The 20,526-nt window shown below is 40.2% G+C and overlaps 1 protein-coding gene across 1 annotated transcript in view; it reads left to right on the plus strand.

Moving 5' to 3' along the window:
• LOC104492080 (glutamate decarboxylase 2-like) overlaps positions 1–18,676 on the plus strand; it is a gene marked incomplete at its 5' end in the record, with an annotated part of 36,769 nt that extends 18,093 nt beyond the window's left edge. The window contains 9 exon segments of the mRNA XM_010134582.1: positions 1,947–2,026; positions 5,057–5,111; positions 6,538–6,654; positions 7,664–7,728; positions 11,613–11,691; positions 13,372–13,521; positions 15,190–15,297; positions 17,077–17,166; positions 17,841–18,676. Coding sequence (XP_010132884.1) covers positions 1,947–2,026; positions 5,057–5,111; positions 6,538–6,654; positions 7,664–7,728; positions 11,613–11,691; positions 13,372–13,521; positions 15,190–15,297; positions 17,077–17,166; positions 17,841–18,014 — 918 coding nt within the window.
• Positions 18,677–20,526: the final 1,850 nt, after the last annotated feature.

Below are 20,526 nucleotides of genomic sequence, written 5' to 3' on the forward strand. Positions count from 1 at the left end.
GAGTAGAAATCTCCTCACCTGATGTCATTCGGCACCCACTTCAAACAGGCCAACCCTCATGGTGGATGAATCTTTCCCTGGCAGTGCCTGTTGCCCCCAGAATGCAGAGGGAGCCTACTTGATGACTTAAGCCTGATTAGTCTAGCTGCAATTAACCCAGTCTAATTCAGCAAAACACTTAAGCACAGGCAAAAATTCCTTGTTGCTGATCAAAGCGCATGGGTATGTGTTTCCTTGGATCATCAGTTTGTGCAAAAGTCAGTCCAGCGTGCATATGTTTACGTTTCAGAACGTGCTTAGTTTAAGGGCTAGGATTGTTTGTTGTACTAGGGCCTTCAGACCTGATTTTAGGACTAGGAGATGTACCCAATGGCTGCTCAATACACATTGTTGGTATTCTGCAGCCATGCCCTGTGGGAGAAAACTATATCAACCCCAGTGCGTTATGAAAAAGCAATGTAGTATGAAAAATATCATTTACCAGAAGAAGCGTTTTCAAGTTGTCCATGTATCATCAGTAAATCATGGCTCAAGAGCAATCTGAACTTCTTCAAAATGTCTGAATATTTTAAAAGTCAGTAGGCATCATGAAAACTTGAAGTATTTCAGCCAAAATGGTGAGATACAGGCATGTGAAAAAACAAGTTTGGAGCGGAAACCCTTACGCAGCCTTAACCATAGCAGTCAGGACTCAATGAAAACTGCCTCCTGAGCAATTTTTAAAACACAAGGGTTTTTTACTTGTTAAGTTAAATGTGCATGTTGCAGTTCTGCTCTTCCTCTCTCTTTCATAACCTCGGTTTAGAATTGATTTTCGTTTCTCAAAGTGTTTGTTATGTATGGAGCTCTTTAGCATGCAGTGCAATCCCACTGGTTTCACAGCCTTTAGGTAGATGTGTGTAACCATAATGCCCATCTCTTTCTCTGCTGCTCTCTGCTGTTTGCCTTACTGTGGAAGCCAAATACTCCCTTGACAAGGCAATAGTGATTACTTCTCTGCTTTGTGGTCTTCTGCAGACAATATGTCTTCCATGTTTCTTTAATGTCATGGACCCCTAAAAAGACCTGTTGGACTTTTGTATCCTTGATCTTTTTTCTGGTGTTACATCCTAAGCTAATGGTACTGTAGTATACATAAAGAATTTCTGTGTTTTAGAAGTTTGGTAATCTGTAGTTAAAATTACTTTAGAAAATATTGTTACACCTCGGTTCGAGTTAATGCAAAATCGGAATCTTGGTGTTATAATTTGATATAAGATTATTTCAGTATCATTATCACTAGGATTTAAATTAGAATTATAAACCAATACTGGCTCAGAAGTTAAGTCCTATGAGCTAGAGAAAATTAGGCTGGCTTGTGCCCCAGTGTGTAACTTCCACATTTTACTCTGTACGTACATATTACCTAATAGTATTCCTAATAGCCCAGTTCTGAATTTAAACTGCAGTAGCTCTTTTTATTAATGGGAGTTATTACTATCTTTCCCTGGCATGAGATCACGATTAGGCGTCCTGTCTTAATTCCTCTCAGTGTATTATTTGACCAGAAGTTACATAGGAGAAGCACATCACTCTGGACACCACAAAATAAATGAATTCTCTAGGGGATAATTTTTTATTTCAGTAAATCAAGTTCGTAGCTGAATCCATACAAGCAGTAGAAGCTGCAGGTACGCATCAAGGACAGAATTTGTTCCATCATCAGCCACAATTGTGTATTTAATATTCCAGGAGTAAATACAGATTAGAGTGGTTGCTGTTTCTCTAATTGACTGTGCTGACCTGATATGAAGCCCCAGATTACAGAGATAGGTTTCAAAAAAACCTATGAATAGAATTACTGCCTGCGTGGGACTGCTTGCTGAAGGGCTTGCAAGAGTGTAGCGTTTTATATTAAATTTAAAAAGAAATAAAATTAATAAATAATAATGAATGTATTTTTTCAGAGTCACTTTTCTGTGAAGAAAGGAGCTGCAGCCTTGGGTATTGGTACAGATAGTGTGATTTTGATTAGATGTGATGAAAGGTAAGTAAAAATGCCAAATACTGCTCTTCTTACTGGTATAGAGAAGAGGATCATCAGGTGCCCAGCTCAGAGACAGAGGATGTAGTCAGCAGCTGGCATCATATCATACATTATAGCGCTATCATCTTCAGCAGCCTTACAATGATTTACCCCACTTGAGGAACTGGCTTTGTCAGTAACTTCTTTACAAGTCAGTTTTTGGAGCTCATAAAAAAGTTAGCTTCCTCAGGGATTCTGATACTTTTTTCTTTTATCCTGAAGTGAAACAGAATATCAAAGTAACAATCATTCTTTGTATGTTCTGCTAAGAAACCAGCAACAAGCTTGCTTTGGTCAAAATAGAGCGTTTAGAAACTCTCACATTTTGATCCATTAAAATGAGCTGAAGTTGGCCTTTTATGGGAGTAATTTTGTAACTGAGGAGCGTTTGCTAACGTAATTCTATTACTTCATGCCCCTACTATCTTTCTCAACCGGACTACATTTCTTGCAGTGCCCTTGGTGGGGACACCCTTGCAATGGGATGTGGAGAGAAGGGTCTTGGCAGCATTGCGGGGGCAGCATAGGCTGGGGAAGATGATGGCACATTGAAAGGAGTAGCACAGCAGGCACCTAACGTACAGGTTCATAGGCTCTACAAAACCAGTGGTAGATAACTTCTTGTTTAACTCGCCCAGCTGAAAGGTTTTGATTCTCTAGGAAAACCCATTTTGAGAAAACAAAAGTATATTAACAAAATCACCACGTTCTGATGAAAATTTTCAATTTTAAGGAAAAAAAAACCTCTATATGAGATGAAAATGAGTAGAACAATCCTTATTGATTCAACTGAGAATATTTTCAATAGAAAATGCTCTTGCTATGAGTCCCAAATATCATTGTTACAAGGTATTGAATTATTTATGGCTCTAGCATAAATGGAAGACTTCACCGTTATCAAAATACTCTACTCTCACATTTAAAGAAGAACACCAACTGAGCAATTTACTCTGATAATCACAGCACCTGCATATTGGCTTATGGACTTATTATCTCTTTATTAACAAAAGACTGAGCACACCTTGAAGAGGAATTAATGGCATCAGCACACCAACACACACCAAAATAAATAAACCCCAGACAGACATGGATCAATGAAGTCATGTCTTCCTTTTCTTCTTGTGCGAATTCTGTGTCATTATTTTCTGTGAAGACCACAGTGCTTACCCTGACCACCCTGGAGTAAACAGCAGGATTTTACTGTCTGTCTCACCAAATCCCAGCAGATGCCACCGGGACAAAACAGGTTGTCTGCACAGGATGTGAGCTGGTGCAGTGGAGACAATCCTCTGTGAAGATGTGGACTTATGTTGTGGTGAAGGAGTACCATGAAATCTTTTTCATGTTTTCATGCAATCCCCCGTGACATTATCTGGGTGAGGTTTATCTAAGGACAAGCCTATTATTTTGCTGTGTGTCCTGGTTTGAGCAATGAAGGGATCTGCCCAGCTCTGTGTGTATTTCTATGAACAAGCTTAATAAATTAGAAAATGTTAAACCCCAACATCTAAACTATGTTTGGAGGAGGAACTCATTGCTTTCCTTTGGCATAGTTTTGGGTTTGTCGATTTTTTTTTTTCCATTTATTCCTCTTATGATCCCAGAAACAGTTTTTGAAGATAGGACAACTTCTGCTTTTCTGTGAACATGTGCATGTACCTGGGGGGAACTCACAATGAGTTGAATAATCTTTAGACATTGAACTTCTGCAACAAAAACCAGGGCTAAGTTTTAGACTTGTAGAGCTTTTTATTTTCGGTTTTACTGTTTTGAATAGGTAAAATGCAGGACAGATTTTGCAAAAATCTCAGCAGTACAAACCTTTTTCCACTGAAATAATTAGTCTTACTGTGAGCTATGTAAGGATGAATACTTACAAAAGCTAGCAGTATCTTATTACAAGAAAGTACTAATTTTTTTTGTTTACATTCATCCAAATGAAAACGAAAACACTAAAACCAAAACTAAGAACTAATGGCTATATTAATTTCCCTAAAACTACCATTTTGAGCCTTAGTAAAGTTTGTTTTTTTTTTTTTAAAATAGCAGCAGGAAATCAGTACTTAGCGAAAGAAAAATTTGAAAAAGTCTTTGAAAAATATCGTTAATTTAAATGGACAGCATTCAAAGCCAGTAAAGACTTTATTCCTGTAACATGGGGAGCCAGCATGTTCATATTGCTCTTGCACACACTGTCTCTTCTTAGAGAGTCTTTTTTTGTGGCTACAGCAAAGAAAACCTTAACCTCAGTATTCAGTATCATCGCTATTCTATCTTGCACGTAATTAATTTACAGGATTTCATAAATAAGCCTTCAAGCCTTGTGTCACTGACTCTGAATCTCAGGTAAATTGTTGATAGTAAAGGTGTTGCAAATACAGTATACAGTCAATGCAAAGGGCTTGGCAGTGCATTTAATGAGTCCAGACTGATAGCTTCTTCTCATATCCTGCTTCGAGCAAATGTGAACATGTAATGCACCAAACTGTGGAATAGTCACCCTGAAACAAGTTCATCCCTGGAATGGACATGACATGGACACGACAGCTTACACCACGACTGAGTCATGCTGCACGAGGCCATGCCGCTCAGCTGGCATTTACTATGCCTGCTGAAAGGAAACCTTGGGATTTGGCACCCAGCGAGCTTCTTGGGACCCTGGGCTGATCCTCCCCCTGAGAGCATATTCTCAGGGCTGTAACATTAAACAGGACTAGGAGGTTCCACGGAGCACTATCCATCTTTATTGAGGGTGGCCACAAGATAACTTCTCTCAAGTTATCATCACCATATTGATGCAAACTGGTTGACAAAATAATTAAGTTAAAAACTCAGACTAATGGACAGAATTTTTCTATGCTGTTCAATGCTGCATAAGGCTTGGGCAAAAAAGTCACTTTGTTCCTCATTTGGGTTTCCTACTGAGTGAAGAAGTAACAGCAAGTGCTAGTTTCAGGATCAAACTTCTTATATAACTCTTTCTTGCTCCAGAGGGAAAATGATCCCATCGGACCTTGAAAGAAGAATTCTTGAAGCCAAACAAAAAGTAAGTTTACTAGCTTTTCTGCTTCCAAAAAAGGAAAAAACCCAAGAATGATACAGCTAGTTGTTTTGCTTTCCTTGGTAAAACAACACAGGCTTGCGCATTAACCCTTCATTCATTTCTCAGAAATGCAGCCTGGCAATTAGTGAGGCAAGAGTTGCTGAGAAAATAGATTTATAGCTACTTTATAATCTCCGTGAGTTGTTTGGCTTTTTTTTCAAGTATGTCTTACATATTGAAATACATAAGATCCGTACATAACATCCTCCTTTTATATATTATCAGCATATGATGCAGTTCCTCAGATGAATATTGACAAAACCAGGAACTTGTATGTATTTTAATGCATTGAAAATATTCGTCATAGGCTCATGAAATCAATGGAAGATAAATTGAATCCACACATCTCTACAAATGCACTACTTTTGTATGTGTTCATTAACAGAAGCTAGAATTAAAACATCAGTGTGCAATGAACTCTGTGCCTTCAACATTTATGTGAATAGTCATTAAACACACAGCATTCAAAGCTCATTAATAACACAAATCTTCATTAAAAGATTAGTTTTTCTAAGAAAAGCAATACAGTATATAAAATGTACGGCAAAATGACAATAGAGTGCCACTCGAACCAACTAATTATTGCAGAAGGAAGTTTAGACCTTTTTGATAGTGTAAACCCCAGTCCTGCAAAAAACCTTTGTGGTTACCTTTGTGGCTCTGAGCACAGTTTCTGAAATCACCAGAACTACAAGTGAATTTAAAATGGAACACTGGTGTAAATTATGGCAGACCCAAGACCTCATAGTGCAAAAGCCTTGTGATGGACAGTGAGTGCTCCTCTGTGAGGCTCAGTACTTAGCAGAGGGAATCCAAGGGATGTCCCTGGCCACCATGGAGATTGCTGTCTTTGCTTCAGAAAAGCTGTCTCCCTGCTCTGCACAAGGGATGGAGCTGGAGGAGATTCCCACACCTCCCTTGTGCACTACCCCCAGTAGACACCCCCAGACAAGATGCTCCCACTGGCAGGTCTGGACCACCACACATTCAGACCCTCCCTGGGATAATCGTAAAAGCTGCCCAGGCACTGTGGTGCCTGGGTGAGGTTTGCTTTACATGGCATCATGAAGAGCAGATCTTTTTGTTTCAGCCAGGTGGTGAGGAGCAGAATTCTTTTGACTCCTTACCTGTGTCATGCATCCTAGTAAGTGGAGGATGCTGGTTTAGAAGTTTGCTGCCACCTTAAGGTAGAAACAATAATATCACTAACATGTAAACTACGAGAAAACCAGTGTAATGGAGCAAGGATGTCCTCTAGGAGACACTTGTGGGCTCACTGTGCAGGCAGCATAAGGGGAGTTGGGGCCGCTGCAGGCTGAGGAGGCTGCAAGACTCTGACCTTACCAAGTGCCTCTGTGCTATCTTGCAGGGATTTGTTCCTTTTCTGGTGAGTGCCACAGCTGGGACAACAGTGTATGGAGCATTTGATCCTCTCATAGCTATTGCAGATATCTGCAAGAAATACAAAATCTGGATGCATGTGGATGTAAGTGTCATGTGGGGGTCTGGATTAAAAGGTACATTAGCATTAATTTATTAATTTTTGACAAAGTCATCTTGTACAAAAAGCATTGTATTTTGTTCCTGTAATTAAGTTGTTAGACTTGGTCCAAGGGCTGACTTCCCACTCCTCTGAAAGCCTCAGGTCAGGGGACATTTTAGGAGCTGTGACTGTGTGGTACTTTTAGCAACTGGGACACTTAAGATAACCCAGTTTGAGTGGTTGCGGCCTTCAGCTTAATCTCCAAATGCCATTAGTACAAGGAAGCTGAGCATGGGCTCAGCTTCTGCAGCAGCTGCAAAGTAAATGCATAAGGAGAAGGCTACATTTGTTTGTAATGAAGTACCATGAATTGTTGAACAGGTTAATGCAAATTCTGGAGAAATTTATCAGATTGGCTACTTAGCTTTATCTGGCTCTTGCCAATAAATCTTTCTGAAGAATCGTCTTTCAGCCCTAGAATGGCTTTTGTCTCATTTTTGCAAATCCTTTCTCTAAAAAGGCTTGGTAACTACTTCTCAGTCACGTGAAATGGCTGCTTCTCCCAGATCTCTGTGAGCAAGAGAAAATGAGTAGGGTGGAAGCAGTAGTGGTCTGAAATATGGTGAAAACTCACTGCAGCAGCTGAGGTCCCAGTCTGGTTTATCGTCATCACTTAGTCACTGAAAAAGAAAAGGCAGCTTCCCCAGGAGCAGCTCTGCGAGTCGTTAGTGACAGCATGGAGCAGCCCAGTGTCTCAGTGTCGGAGGAGGTGGTGAGGGAGGGGTTAGCAGGCGATATGGGTGGGCACTCAGATTACGGGCTATAAACCACTGCTTCAGGAAGAAAATTGTTAACACAGCTAATACCTCAGGCCCCATCTGCTTGGTCACTTTGGAATGTGCTACATCAGCAAGAAAAAAGAAATGGCCTGAGTGTGATGTGAACGCACAGATGTCATCACAGAGAAAAGCGGAGTTCTCTTCTCATTAAGACGATGTGTCTTGCCTTCTAGGGAGCATGGGGTGGTGGGCTCCTGATGTCAAGAAAACACAAATGGAAGTTAAATGGCGTTGAAAGGTATGATTTATTAATGTTAATTGAAGACATTTATTAAATGCATTTTAACACACTTGTGATTACCGTAGCAATGTCTATAAATAAAATTAAAAATCAATATTATCTCCAAGATACAGTATGAAGAAATTATGCAAACTGTCCTTCCAGTTGAAGTAGCATTGCTAAGTGCCTTTGTTCAGAGCTACAGTAGTGTAGCACTTGGTTTTGTAGAACAAACAGCAGACATTTCTTGTTAGTTTTCTCTTCCTTCCAGCATACATTTGCAGGTGCAGAGTGGTTTCTGCAGAAATCTCAGATTCAGCGACCAGCATGAATTGGCAGTTGCATTTCTCTAAGAAATGAATCTCGCAGGTCTTGTACACTGAGTTATAAAAGGTGGATGCACCTGCAATTGGGACAGGTGTCCTGGCAGTCACTGACCACTGCTCCGTCACTTCTGGAGAGAACATACCCCCCTCCCCCCACTCCACTCTGCGTTAATGCTGTCTTTTCAGTAAATCTGTGCCTGTAAACCAGTAACATATGTACAGTTGTAATCATGAGCTCAGGAACTTTACAGATACATGCAGATGAGTGTAAGTGATGTCAGTCTAGGGACTGGAAGGACTGAGCTTAAACTTAAAACCAGCTACTTACTCAGAAACTTCTAGATAAGCTGTGGAACTCCTTGCCATAGAGTGTAAAGATTTACCTCTATTCAAGGAAAGACAAGAACTGTTCAGGACTTACATGAGCCACAAATGAGTGGGAACTCAGAGAGCGTTTAGAGGACGTTCATACGTGCTTGCCCTGTTCTGTATTCTTCCCAGGCATTTATTTAGGCCACTTGCTAGAGACAGTATACTGGACTAGATGGAGTCACTCTCACATTCGTGTACTTTCTGAAGCTCGTGCTGTTTGACAGTAAATTATTACTTCCTTCCGCCTTTTTTATCTCTAAATCAAATTGCTATTCCTTGCCAAAAAAAATTACAAACAACTTCCTCACTATACTCCTGAAGATTAGGAGGATACCTTGATGGTTCAGTTCCTTTCTCATACATCTCACATGCAAAATTTGGAAAGCAGCCAATGCTTCTATGAATTCAGTTTAGGTAAGTTAAGACTGCCTCCAGTACTGCAAACTTAGATATTGTACATTAAAGGACATACATCCAAATATCCACTGAGTTAGAAAAAATCTACACAGTTGCCTGTGAGGACAGAGTATGAAAGAAAGAGTTTGCCTCCCAAATTGCTGCTCTAATTCTGCTGGAATTAGAAGTTCAGGTTGAATCTCTGTTGGAGAATTTTCCAAGTAACATGCTTTAGATCTGTAACTCCTCTGGATTTTATCTAGTGCTTTGGTAAGTACCATCTCCATATGTTTGGCAATGAATTAATGAAATTTGTCATTTCCAGTGCTGTTGCTCTTCTTGATGGACACAGTGGCTTATTTCGGTTTGTCCAGATCTCAAATGTGTGTAGCTTTAGAGCAAACTTAGTAAACCCAACTTTTATGGACATTCCTATTTCATGGTAGATATTCGAGTACAGCACAGTCGTTACAAGTCTGGGTAGAAGAGAACTGGAGCTGGAACTCATGTTTGATAGGAAAGAAAGGTACAAGGAGGGAGCATTAAATGGAGCACTCTGTGCTCTGAATACTCACATCCTTCTGGGAACAGGCAGTCCAGCAAAAATACTCCTGTCAAAGGCAGAAGTTGTTGCAGGACCATCCTTACCATGCCCTCCAGTACCCAGACATGGCAGATTTCAATCTGCTCCAAGGCACCCTGAAGGAAGCATGGTATCTGGAGCAGATAGGTCTGGCTGCCATCAGGAGTTTCAGTCTGGTGTCCTTCAGGGGTGACAGCTATATGAGAAAAGCATGTTTGCATTTGAATGAGTGCTCCCATTCAGGGTCTGGGCATCCCCTGAGCTGTGGCTGGACAGGGAGTGCACCTCAGTCTGGTTTTAATGATGGCTGAGGACCAAATTCTGCCAGTCTTGAATCTCTCCTGTAGTCTATCTGAAATGTTTAAAGGAAAAATTTTCTGCTTTTTTCTTTCTATCTGTGACCAACAGCCAAAAAATCACATAGACGCTTAGTGCTCGGTTATCTGGTCAAAGGTGAAATGCTTTTAAAAAACATCTGTGAATCCACGTAGCTTTTTTACTTCACTGTTTGTCTCAGTCAGCAGTTTCTTCAAGTGCGTGCTTATGACTGATGCCCAGAATAACTGATAACAAATGAAAAATGGTGAACTTTTATTTTTTGTAATTGATCTTTTTCTGTGTGCAGTTGAGATGTAATTTGGAAAATAAATGACAAATGTTTTTGGCAGATAATTAACATCTGGTTGTTGTCGGTAAAAAATCCTTTTGTTTGAGAAAACCCATACCAGTACTATTACATAGAAGTCTCTTCTGCATGGTTCTGCTTAGGCATAGATAAAAATTAAGAAGTATCATATCAAAGGAAATACATAGAACTGAATGCGTGTGCAGAATCATTAGCTTTGGTGTTGTAATCAGATGGCGGACTCCGAGCTGATTAAAAACTGTCAAGTACTCAAAAAGCCAAGCCAAGTGGCCAGATGTTGCCTGTGGAAGACTGTTCCCTACAGATTTTGCACCAGACACTTGCATAGTCCCATTTAAACAGCAAAAAAGAAAGCACAGAAGTGCTGCCCGATGTCCGTGTGGATTTTGGAGTTGCTTGCTTTGAAGGAGCGGAAGCAGTTTGGCAGGAAATTATAAGGACTTGCATAAACCTATACCGCTGTCTCCAACTCCTACAAAGGAAAATACCACCAAGTTTTAACATGCTTACCTCTGTTCACATAAATGTTACATGCATGTGTGTCCTGGGCCCTTTACATTTTTAAATACCCCAGTTGACTGATTTATACCGTTTTATACCATCAAAACTCAAATCACCACGCTATGTGAAATCCTGTTCACTATGCATCCTTGACAGCCTGCCAAATAGGATGTAGATGTATACATCTATTAGTTAATCATCATATATAATAATAGTCATTTAAAAATAGCCAGTCAAGCCTAACACAAAATTAAAATAATAAACAGCTGGACAATCTTCCATTCAACCCTTTCCACAGCCCCAGCTGCCTCTTCTCTAGGCTGTATTGCAACAGCACACCGTTAGATCACAAGGTCTAGGCTGACAGTTGTTTTTGCAATTAATGTGTCCCGAAGGAGGCAGGATCAGACTCTTGTGGAAGGGTGGTTCAGTTCCGTCTTTATGAGTGTGGTAATTTTGGATCCAGTCCTCCAGTTACGTTAATTTCTATAGCCAAGCTAAAATTAAGGAGCTATGAAAATTTACCATCAGCAGAGCAATGAGAAAAACTGCTTTGGGCCAATTTTTCCAAGTTACTCGGACACTTAGAAGTACCCAGAAGTATTTAAAGGAACTTTTTAAAATGCCTATGTGAGCTGCTTACTAATATCTTGAGGAAACTGGATTCAATGGGAGGGAATCTGCTCATTTGCCAGCTTCCTATCTGCATCTTTAATCAGCTGTGTGACTTTAGAAAGTTCACCAGTCAATTGCGTGTTTTCAGGAAGTTTGCTCTTTGTTTATAAAGATAGATAACTTAATATTGATTAAGTTTAGTGCATAGAGCAATTGGTAATTTGCTGTAAACTGCCAGGATTGCCATCAAAAAACCAACTAGAGTGGATAAGGTCCCTTATGAAGGCATTGCTTTTCTAATATCAGCCATGATTATATTCATGTTTGTTTGCTTAGGAAAAGAAAAGGGTATGCATTGCTACATGTTCATTGCTATTGTAATTATTTCTAAATGTCCTCATAGTTTCACCACCATTCACCATTTCACCACAATGTCTGAGTTTCCTGTGGTTTGCTGTCACAGGGCCAATTCGGTGACCTGGAACCCTCACAAGATGATGGGCGTCCCACTGCAGTGTTCAGCCCTGCTAGTCAGAGAAGAGGTATGTCCCAATATATTTGCTTTTGTGATTCTTTCTGACATTTTGCTTCTAAAAATCTCGGATGTTTTATTCATAACTGTGTCATAACTGATTGCTAATGTGATGAGGACTGTGAAAGAAATTGAGAAGTAGACCTGCTCAGGCTGTGACTGCAAAAGGAATTAAAGAAGCCATCTAGCAGAAATGATAGATCCGATCAACGGCAGTATCCGTACAGAGTTTTGTGGCTCTCCATTCAAAATGTCCACAGCTAAGTCGTGGGCGCATAGCTGTGTAACCGCGCTAGCTGCTGTGTATCATAAAATTCAACTAGAGGCAAAACTCTAGTCCTCTTGGGATGACTGGTATGGTATACATGCAGCACAACATTTGTGCCAGAATTGAGGCATCATCACACTTTTTAGACTTTAATGATAGATACTTCTACCGAGCTCTGATCCATATATCTACTTTGGGGCACATGAAAGCGAAAATGGAACACTAAGTTCACTTGGAATAAAAACTAGGCATTTCATTTAGTACTAGAATTTGAATCACCCTTCAAGCCTGTGATTTTCATATAACCATTGGTTACTGGGACAGCTGCTATACAACCACCATTTACTAGATCAGCTATCAAAAAGCTGGTTGCAGTTTTGCTAACAGCTGTACGACAGATTGTATACAAAGTGATTGCACTTAGGAAGAAAGAAGCTGGCTTTTATTTGCCCTCTGGGTCAGTTCCCCAAAACAGATCCTGCTTGGCTGAAGTCAGTACTATCCTTGACCTCTAGTGAGAACAGATGGCTCAGATTAAGAGAAAGTTTTTTTTTTTTTCCCTTTCTTTTTCTTATCTCAGTTTTGAGTTACAGATAAAGATTAGACTTGATCGTAAACAGCCAAGTTTTGATTCTTCTTGGACTGGAAATTGCAGTTTTAGGCAATAGCCCTAAGCTATACCTTAAACTTGGTTGAAGACTTAACTAGAGCCAGAATATGATTCTCTGCATTTCACTTTAAAAGCTACAAAGCAAACCTTATGTTTTCGTGAGCCATGTTTCTTCACCTTGTTGGCTTCTGGCCCTCCCACAAGCTGCCTCTCAGAATGGTGTCTTGCAACCCCGAAATAGCTCTAGCTGGCTGTTTTAAAGGCCATACGCTCCTTTGCCTTTTCAAAGCTTTCTATATCACTTAAGCATCCAAGCTGCAGCCAGGGGCTTTGTGGAAAAAAAATGTGCCTACAAAGAAAGAAAAAGAAAATCAGAATTTTAGAGATCAAAGCAATTAGAAAGCGGCGTGATACTATTTAGATTAGTCACCAAATTGGCTTGGTCTGACTCAACCAGAGAAGATGTCTTCAAAGGAAAGGAGAAAAAGGAACCAGAACAAAGAATAAAAAGCAAGATCCAGAAGTTAACTCATGCATAATGATAGGAAACTTTTTTTAGAAAATGCCTTGGTTCTGGGAGTGGATTACACATTACTGAGTCACATACCAATGTATCCTGAGTGCTGAATGGAGTATGAAAAACTTACTCCACTGAGCTAAGTCTGGTTTTGTCTTTTTTTTTTTTTCTGATCTTCCATTTGCACTTGGACACACAATCACCGAATTGGGTGTTTGTAATTTCTCACCCAAAGCAACCCTCAAAACAGCAGTCACGTCTGTGCCAACATCACTTTTTTGTGTCTTTCTGTAAGGGATTGATGCAGAGCTGCAATCAAATGCATGCTTCCTACCTCTTTCAACAAGACAAGCACTATGACCTGTCTTACGACACAGGAGACAAGGCTTTGCAATGTGGACGGCATGTTGATGTCTTCAAGCTATGGCTAATGTGGAGGGCAAAGGTAGGACTGCCTGCAGTACATTTTTTGCATTAAAATAATGCACACCAGATAGAGAGCTTTATATTGTAATCATCATTTTAGAAAATACCTGACCTGAATGTCCCATATATAGCATGAAAGAAAGAACATTATTATTTTCTGGTTTTTATACATTTAACAATTTAGCTTCAAAGCAGCACACGTGAATTTGAAACTTGAACTCCATGGCTTTGCATAGCATTTGCTTTGTGTAACTCTAGGAGTCTGACAGCATAAATCATATACCTAGGAATGTTGTTACAAAGATTTCTGGAAATAAAAAGATGTTTTAATGACTTTCTGAAATTAAACATGGCGAAGCTGGAATACCTAGTTTCATTGCATGCAGTAGATACGATGTCATCTTTTGAAGAAGTACAGGAGAAATCATCAAAATCTGTTCTCTGGGAAATGTGAAAACACCAGCTCTAATGATTAATTAATTTGTATTTGTAGAATGGTGCTAAATGAGTTCTTCTATATATTTATCCAATTTACTACGTCAAGTTGCCTCACATTTGTTCAGAGGAGATGACATCACTGTTTTCATTTCCTGAAAGCCTGAAAGCTCCTCATGCGTTTCATTAAAACTCCGAAAACAATTCTGAGACAGACATCAAATGCAGCTGGAGGTGTGGGAGTCTGTAAAGGAGGTTGCAAGTGTCTGTGGTCGCAATAGCTGTTGTGCTAACCAGGGTCTCCAGAGTGGCAGGTAGTTTTAGCCACATGTCTCTCTTTTACTCCAGGTCTGTCTCCCCAGGGCTGTGCTAGCTCAGAGGAATAATGACATCGACTTTTCTGCACATGCATCCATTACCCAGAGACAATTCTTCTAAACCCCGGTTTTTCAATATGCCTTGTATACGTGCCTCTTCTCACACCCCACTTGTAATATTAATGTCACAAAGTAGGATGTGTGTTTCTTAAACAGTTTATCTAATCCAGCTCTTTATTGTCCTTCCATCCTTTGTTTGAGGCATCACAGGAACAGTTTTGATGTCAAAGAGAGAGCATTACAACTTCTGCCAGAGAAGAAAAAGTGGGATTTAGAGCTGGTCTTAAGAAAGCAGCTTCAGAGTTGATATAGTGTCTCTTAGAAGAGAGCAAACCACTACAGAGGCAGGGCAGTATCGAAACAAAATGTTTATTTTCACAGGTATCAGACCAGATTCTAAAAGTGTATCTGCCCATTCCGTGTTTAATTACAAAAGAAAAAATTTTCTTGGAAAAGTCCCCAGCACATCACCCCTAGAAGATTAAAATTCCCTATTCTGAAAATAATATGAGACTCCTCATATCTGAACTCAACACCTTCTAGAGACCCTTCCGTGTCCCAGTCCAGACTATCCGAGAACATACTCAGCTTCTCCGCAAAATCTACCAAGGGCACCTCAGTAATATTTTGCTGAGAACCAAGTTAGTACCCAGTGCTTATTTTGCAGAGGTGGCTATAGGGGAGCCAGTGGCAAGAGCTAGAGACAAATGTGCTGTGCTTAGCAAAAAGTCCTTCATCTCATAGAATCTCTGTCCCACAGAGATTTCTCAGAGGTGACTCGTGCTGATGCTTTGATAAGTGCTGCATGGTCCTTTCACTCTTTTGGTTCACAGAACAGATAGTCACCACAACCTTTTTCCTCCCTCTCTCTACAGGGAACCACAGGATTTGAAGCACAAATTGATAAGTGTTTGGAACTTGCAGAATACCTATACAACAAAATAAAGAACAGAGAAGGGTATGAAATGGTGTTTGATGGAAAGGTATGTATTGCAATTTCTTTTTCCCAATTGGTCAACAACACTTGCCTTGGTCACCTGTTGGGATGCTACCAACTGGTCAAATCAAAGAACACATGACAGAAATCAGTGTCCCTTTAAAAAAAAACCAAAAACCTGTTGTTATGCCAATATCTCTCTTCCTCATGGTATCCAGGGACAAAGGAGATGAGGCAGCTGTGCATAAGGTTTCAGTTTACTCAGTTTCACCCTGCTGAAACTAAACACTGGCATCTCCAGCTAATACAGCACACACACAGTTAGAACAGGCTTTTAAGTAATAAAAACAAGTTGTGGTTTCCTAATAGCACAGTTTGAGTGGGGTTTACAGTGCCTCACACAACTCCGAAAGGATAATTGTGCAAAGTGCTTTCATCATCATTCTCAGGTGGGCAGTCACAGCGGACCTGCAGGGACCTGGGGTGACCTGGAGGGACCATCTGTACTGCAGTCCCTGCTGCAGTGGAGTGCAGCACAGCACGTCAGGGTCTAGTATTGCTCAAGAGCCCATCTGGCTCATGTGGCAGAGGTGACACCACCGTGTGGGGTGCAAATATCGCGAGGCATGTTCTGTGGAAGGTGTCCAGCTGAGGTGCAACCCTTGGGTGCCAGGTGCTCAGCTGAAGCGCAATGCCTAGGGCAAGGTAGTGCAGCCTCGTTTGTGTGTCTGTACCCCAGAATTGCACTTGACATAACAGTGTCTGACCATCTCTTTCAGAGGAGCCCTCTCCAGCTGTGGTGGTTGGGGACAGGCCTGGTAGAGACCTCTGTTACAAAATTAACTGGTGCTTTGCCTGTAAAAGAGAACAAAAAGATCTTATTTTAGCTTTTTTTTCTTCTGCTTGTGATGGCTTTTGCTCTCTGTACTTGCCCTGGAAGGTTTTGTCTCTCAAAATGTTGCTCCCTGGTAGCAATAACTTAGTACATGTCCAAATGCCCTGCAGCACTTAGAGAAACGTCACTATGTTTCTTCAGACGGAGATTTCAGGCTTGTACCCATGTGCCAGTATATGATTTATTTCCCTCTTCTCACACATCATCACTGGATAAGGTCCACGGGCTCTGATGATGAGTAAAGGAACTGGCAGCAGTAGGAGCTGCTGTGGCTCACACATGTAGCGTTCAGCAAAGAGGAATGTAGCAAGGCAGGCAGCTCTTGCGAGAGTGCAAAAATACACAAAATATCAACTAGTTCTTACTTTATGCCTTTCTGCTTGATGCTCCCATGGGAGTTAAACCGGGTAAGACGCTGTGGTGCAGGCATATTAATAGACCAGCTAGCTGGATCAAACCGAGAAGTAATAAATTTCATTAAATGTAAGAAAATCTTAGACTGTCTCATGCAGCACCTGTGACTCCTTTTTACGGAACCAATTCTATATTATTCTGTCAATAAAATGTATGTAATAAAAGTAAATGACACGGTCCTTACCTCTAAATTACCTGTAACAGACTCTTGCCTTAGCCACACAATCCCTTCAGCCTCTGAAAGAGGCAACACCTACAAAACCTAGATCCCTTTCAGTAGGGCATAAATGTATTTGCACAGCTGGATGATGTGTTTCCACATCTGACACCCTGGAAATAAATGCCTAAGATTATCTTTTCTGCATTAATAATGATGATGACTCTCAGCGGACCACAATAATGAAAACCATTGACTGCTGTCACAATATAATGTATGAGGGGGAAAGAAGGCATGAACTTAATTGCCATTATTATGAGCATTTCTTACAGTGTAAACTATTATTATCCTGTATTTAGCCTCAGCACACAAACGTCTGCTTCTGGTATATACCTCCCAGCTTGCGCAGTATGGAAGACAACGAAGAAAGGATGAACCACCTCATGAAGGTAAGTAAGTAGCATCCTCCAGGACAGGACGCAGTGAACAGTGAAACCCTTGCAGGCAGGCAATCCCCAAAATTATCTCCCAGGGCAAGGTCACCTTGTGATATTCTGGCAAATGACGCCTCCATGGTCATTTTACTGTGGCTTAGTCTGGCACCACCTTGCTCTGGTCTCCAAGTTCAGCATTCTCTGGATTTGCCTCATTTCTAGAGCACTTATTTGCTCTGTGTATACTTACTGGAGTTGTTGTGAACCACAATTGCTGAACCCAGCAAGTGCAAAAAAGGCTCACTAATACCATGGCACTCTGGCATATGAAGAGAAGATGGAAACTGGTTGTAACAGTATGTTTTGAACACCTCAAAATCCAGCCAACGTGTCCCTGTCAGTAATATTGAGGAAGTAGGGGGTCAAATTCCTAGTGATTTTAAGAGCAGGACAAAGAAACAGGATAAACCAAATGTCTTTTCAAAGAGACATTTATTCATTAATGGAGGTTAACACTTTTATCAATATTGGATGTAATTTCATTTTTAACCGCTTCTTGCAGCTCTTTATCCTTTTTTTTTTAAAAAAAAACCATACTCTGGGTTTTTTATAATAATAATAATATGGATGATGGTAATAATGAAAATAATTATGATCATAATCTTCCCCCTCTTTTTGTAATGCTGCAGGTGGCCCCAGTGATAAAAGCCAGGATGATGGAGTATGGTACGACCATGGTGAGCTATCAGCCCCTAGGAGACAAAGTGAACTTCTTTCGGATGGTCATCTCAAACCCTGCAGCAACTCACCAAGACATTGATTTCCTGATTGATGAAATAGAACGGTTGGGTCAAGATTTGTAATAATTGGGTGTAAAAGTCTGTTCCTGGACTTCTAAGTAGACAATTAAGTTGTCACAAACTGTGCGAATGTATTTGTAGTTTGTTCCAAAGTAAATCTATTTCTATATTGTGGCATTCAAGTAGAGTACAGTTAAAAATCAAGAAACATGGCTCCTTTAAAGTCCTTTCCTGAGTTTTAGAATACCTCCTTAATAATTAGCTGCATGAAAAGCTGCACTGGAACAAATAAGGAAGAACAGAAGATATGTAACATTTTATCCCCAATTTTAATCCAGTGCCTACTTTAAATTAAAAGCAATCAGACTGAATGATGCCAAATTTGCCCAAAATGATGATGAAATCAAACTGGGGGAAGTGGGAAGGGACAGTGAGAAGCAGAGTATATAAGCTGTATGTTTAAAAGTGAAAGTATTTTGCCTTTTTCGTAGTATTAGAACAGAATTTCTAATTTACCTATAGCAACATTTCAAATGTATTTAAATAGGTATAGTTTTACAAAGGGAAATATATATATATTTAAAAAATCCTATTTTGTAAAGTGTATATTTTTATTTTGTATGGGTTATAAAACTGCAAGGACGGAAGCTGAAAAGTAAATAGGATTCTTTCCTTTTGATGGAGGTGCCTCAAATATTTATTACTGCTAATTTTAAAAAGCCCACATACTACGTTCTTAAGAGGTACCAGTACCTCATTTCTCCATGTCATACGGAGTGTACATCTCCAGGGTTGATTTCTGAAAAAACTTCAGCCGTACCGCAGCTCTGAAAACCACTTAATAACGTCACTTACAGCACAACAATAGGATGCTATTATTCCTAATTATGTTTCCCACTTGGCCTAACTAAGCAGACGCACAATCAATATACAGTGCTAACCAAGACTGAAATAAGGTTGTATTTGGATGGTTTCTGTCTTCTGTGGTAAAAAAGCCTATCCAACAAAAAGTCATATGTCTGAATAAATGCTTGTCCTCTCGTGACCATACCTGCTATGAGCACACCAGAACTACAATGAAAGTCACAATTGACTGGCATTGTTACTAAAGAAATAGTATGAAACCTCACAGCTACAGTAAGAGGGTTCTTAGAGATGTACAGGTCTGCAAGACAAGGCCTAATTCAATGTGACTGTAATCTGAGTGACAGGGATGGGGTCTGAGTAACAAACCGCTTTGTCAAAAGTTTCTCCCTGTTATGGACTCCATCCTTGTCTGCAATGGCTTTTGAAAGCGCAGGGAAAATGGAGATAAGGCTACCTCCGCCTAAAACAGCCCGCGCGGAGCCTCACAGCCTATTTAGAAACCGTGGGCACAGCTCTTGCAGAATTCACGTGCTGCATCATTCCTTCACTTTTGGAGGTGACTCTGGCACAGAAACTGAAATTTATCCTCTTTCCCCTCAACATCTGGAAGTGTCCGTAAGAGTTCTGCAGCTCAAGCCCGTCTACTTATAACCCTACTAAAGTTTTGGTTTTAGCTTTGCCTAAACAGCCAACTTTTGTTTGTAAAGCAGTATTGTTTTGCTGTCTCTAAAATACTTGAAGAGGGGGAAAAAAAGTGCAATGTGGTTTTATTTTCAACTAAAATAGATAAATGGAGTATTGGTTCATTGTAATATGAGGACATGAAGTAAGAGAGAATAACTGTGTCTGTAATTGTGTTGCCTTTATTATATTGATAGTACTGTTTTGTCACCTCAGATTGAGGCTGTGCACTTTAGATTTAAACTGTACAATGTTGCAAATCAACATGTGTTGCTGTATAAGCTTGTACAATATATTATTGGTACGTTATTTGTGTCGTAGTGGTATTGACTCTTGATATTGTAAGAACTGCATTCACACCAGTCCCTCTACTGTATCTTTGCTTGGTATTAACCTTCCCTCCTCAGCTTTTGGGCAGACCTCTCACCTCACTTGGGTGGACTTCCATCGCTACATGTGATGCATAGTGTTGCAAGTCAAGCTATAGAAGAGACACAAATTCTACCAGGAAGGACTTCAATGGGACCTTTGCTAAACGTGTCGACTAATCGCCAGAACACTGAGAAGAACAGCAATCTATATTCTTTTTTCTTGCTGGAAAAAAGGCAAGCAAAGACCTTTAAAAGTGAAAATAGCACAGGGACAATGATGAAGGTAATCAGTAGCCTGGTTACATCTTGCATGTGCAATTCCATTTTAAAGTGCTAAGTGCAAACAATGTATTTATTAGCTGTATGTGCCAATCCAAGATTTACATTCAGTGTTCCAGGAGAACAGCATTTTTTTTTTCACGTTACTGTACTTATTGCAGCCAGGAAAGAGCGGCATAACAATCTGTTCTTGTGTTTGACCAAAGTATCTTATTTGTGGTGTTGATCTAAATCCAAATGAAAGTGTAAAACGTGACTCTGGGTCTTTTCGTTAGCAGCACTGATGGGCACTCTGAGTGTTTATGACTTGTGCCATTTCAGAGCAAGGCCCCAATAAAGAGAATGTTTAATTGTAACTCTATGTCTCCTGTGTGGTA

This window comes from Buceros rhinoceros, unplaced genomic scaffold, assembly GCF_000710305.1.
Source record: "Buceros rhinoceros silvestris isolate BGI_N320 unplaced genomic scaffold, ASM71030v1 scaffold10824, whole genome shotgun sequence".
Taxonomy (NCBI): Eukaryota; Metazoa; Chordata; class Aves; order Bucerotiformes; family Bucerotidae; genus Buceros; species Buceros rhinoceros.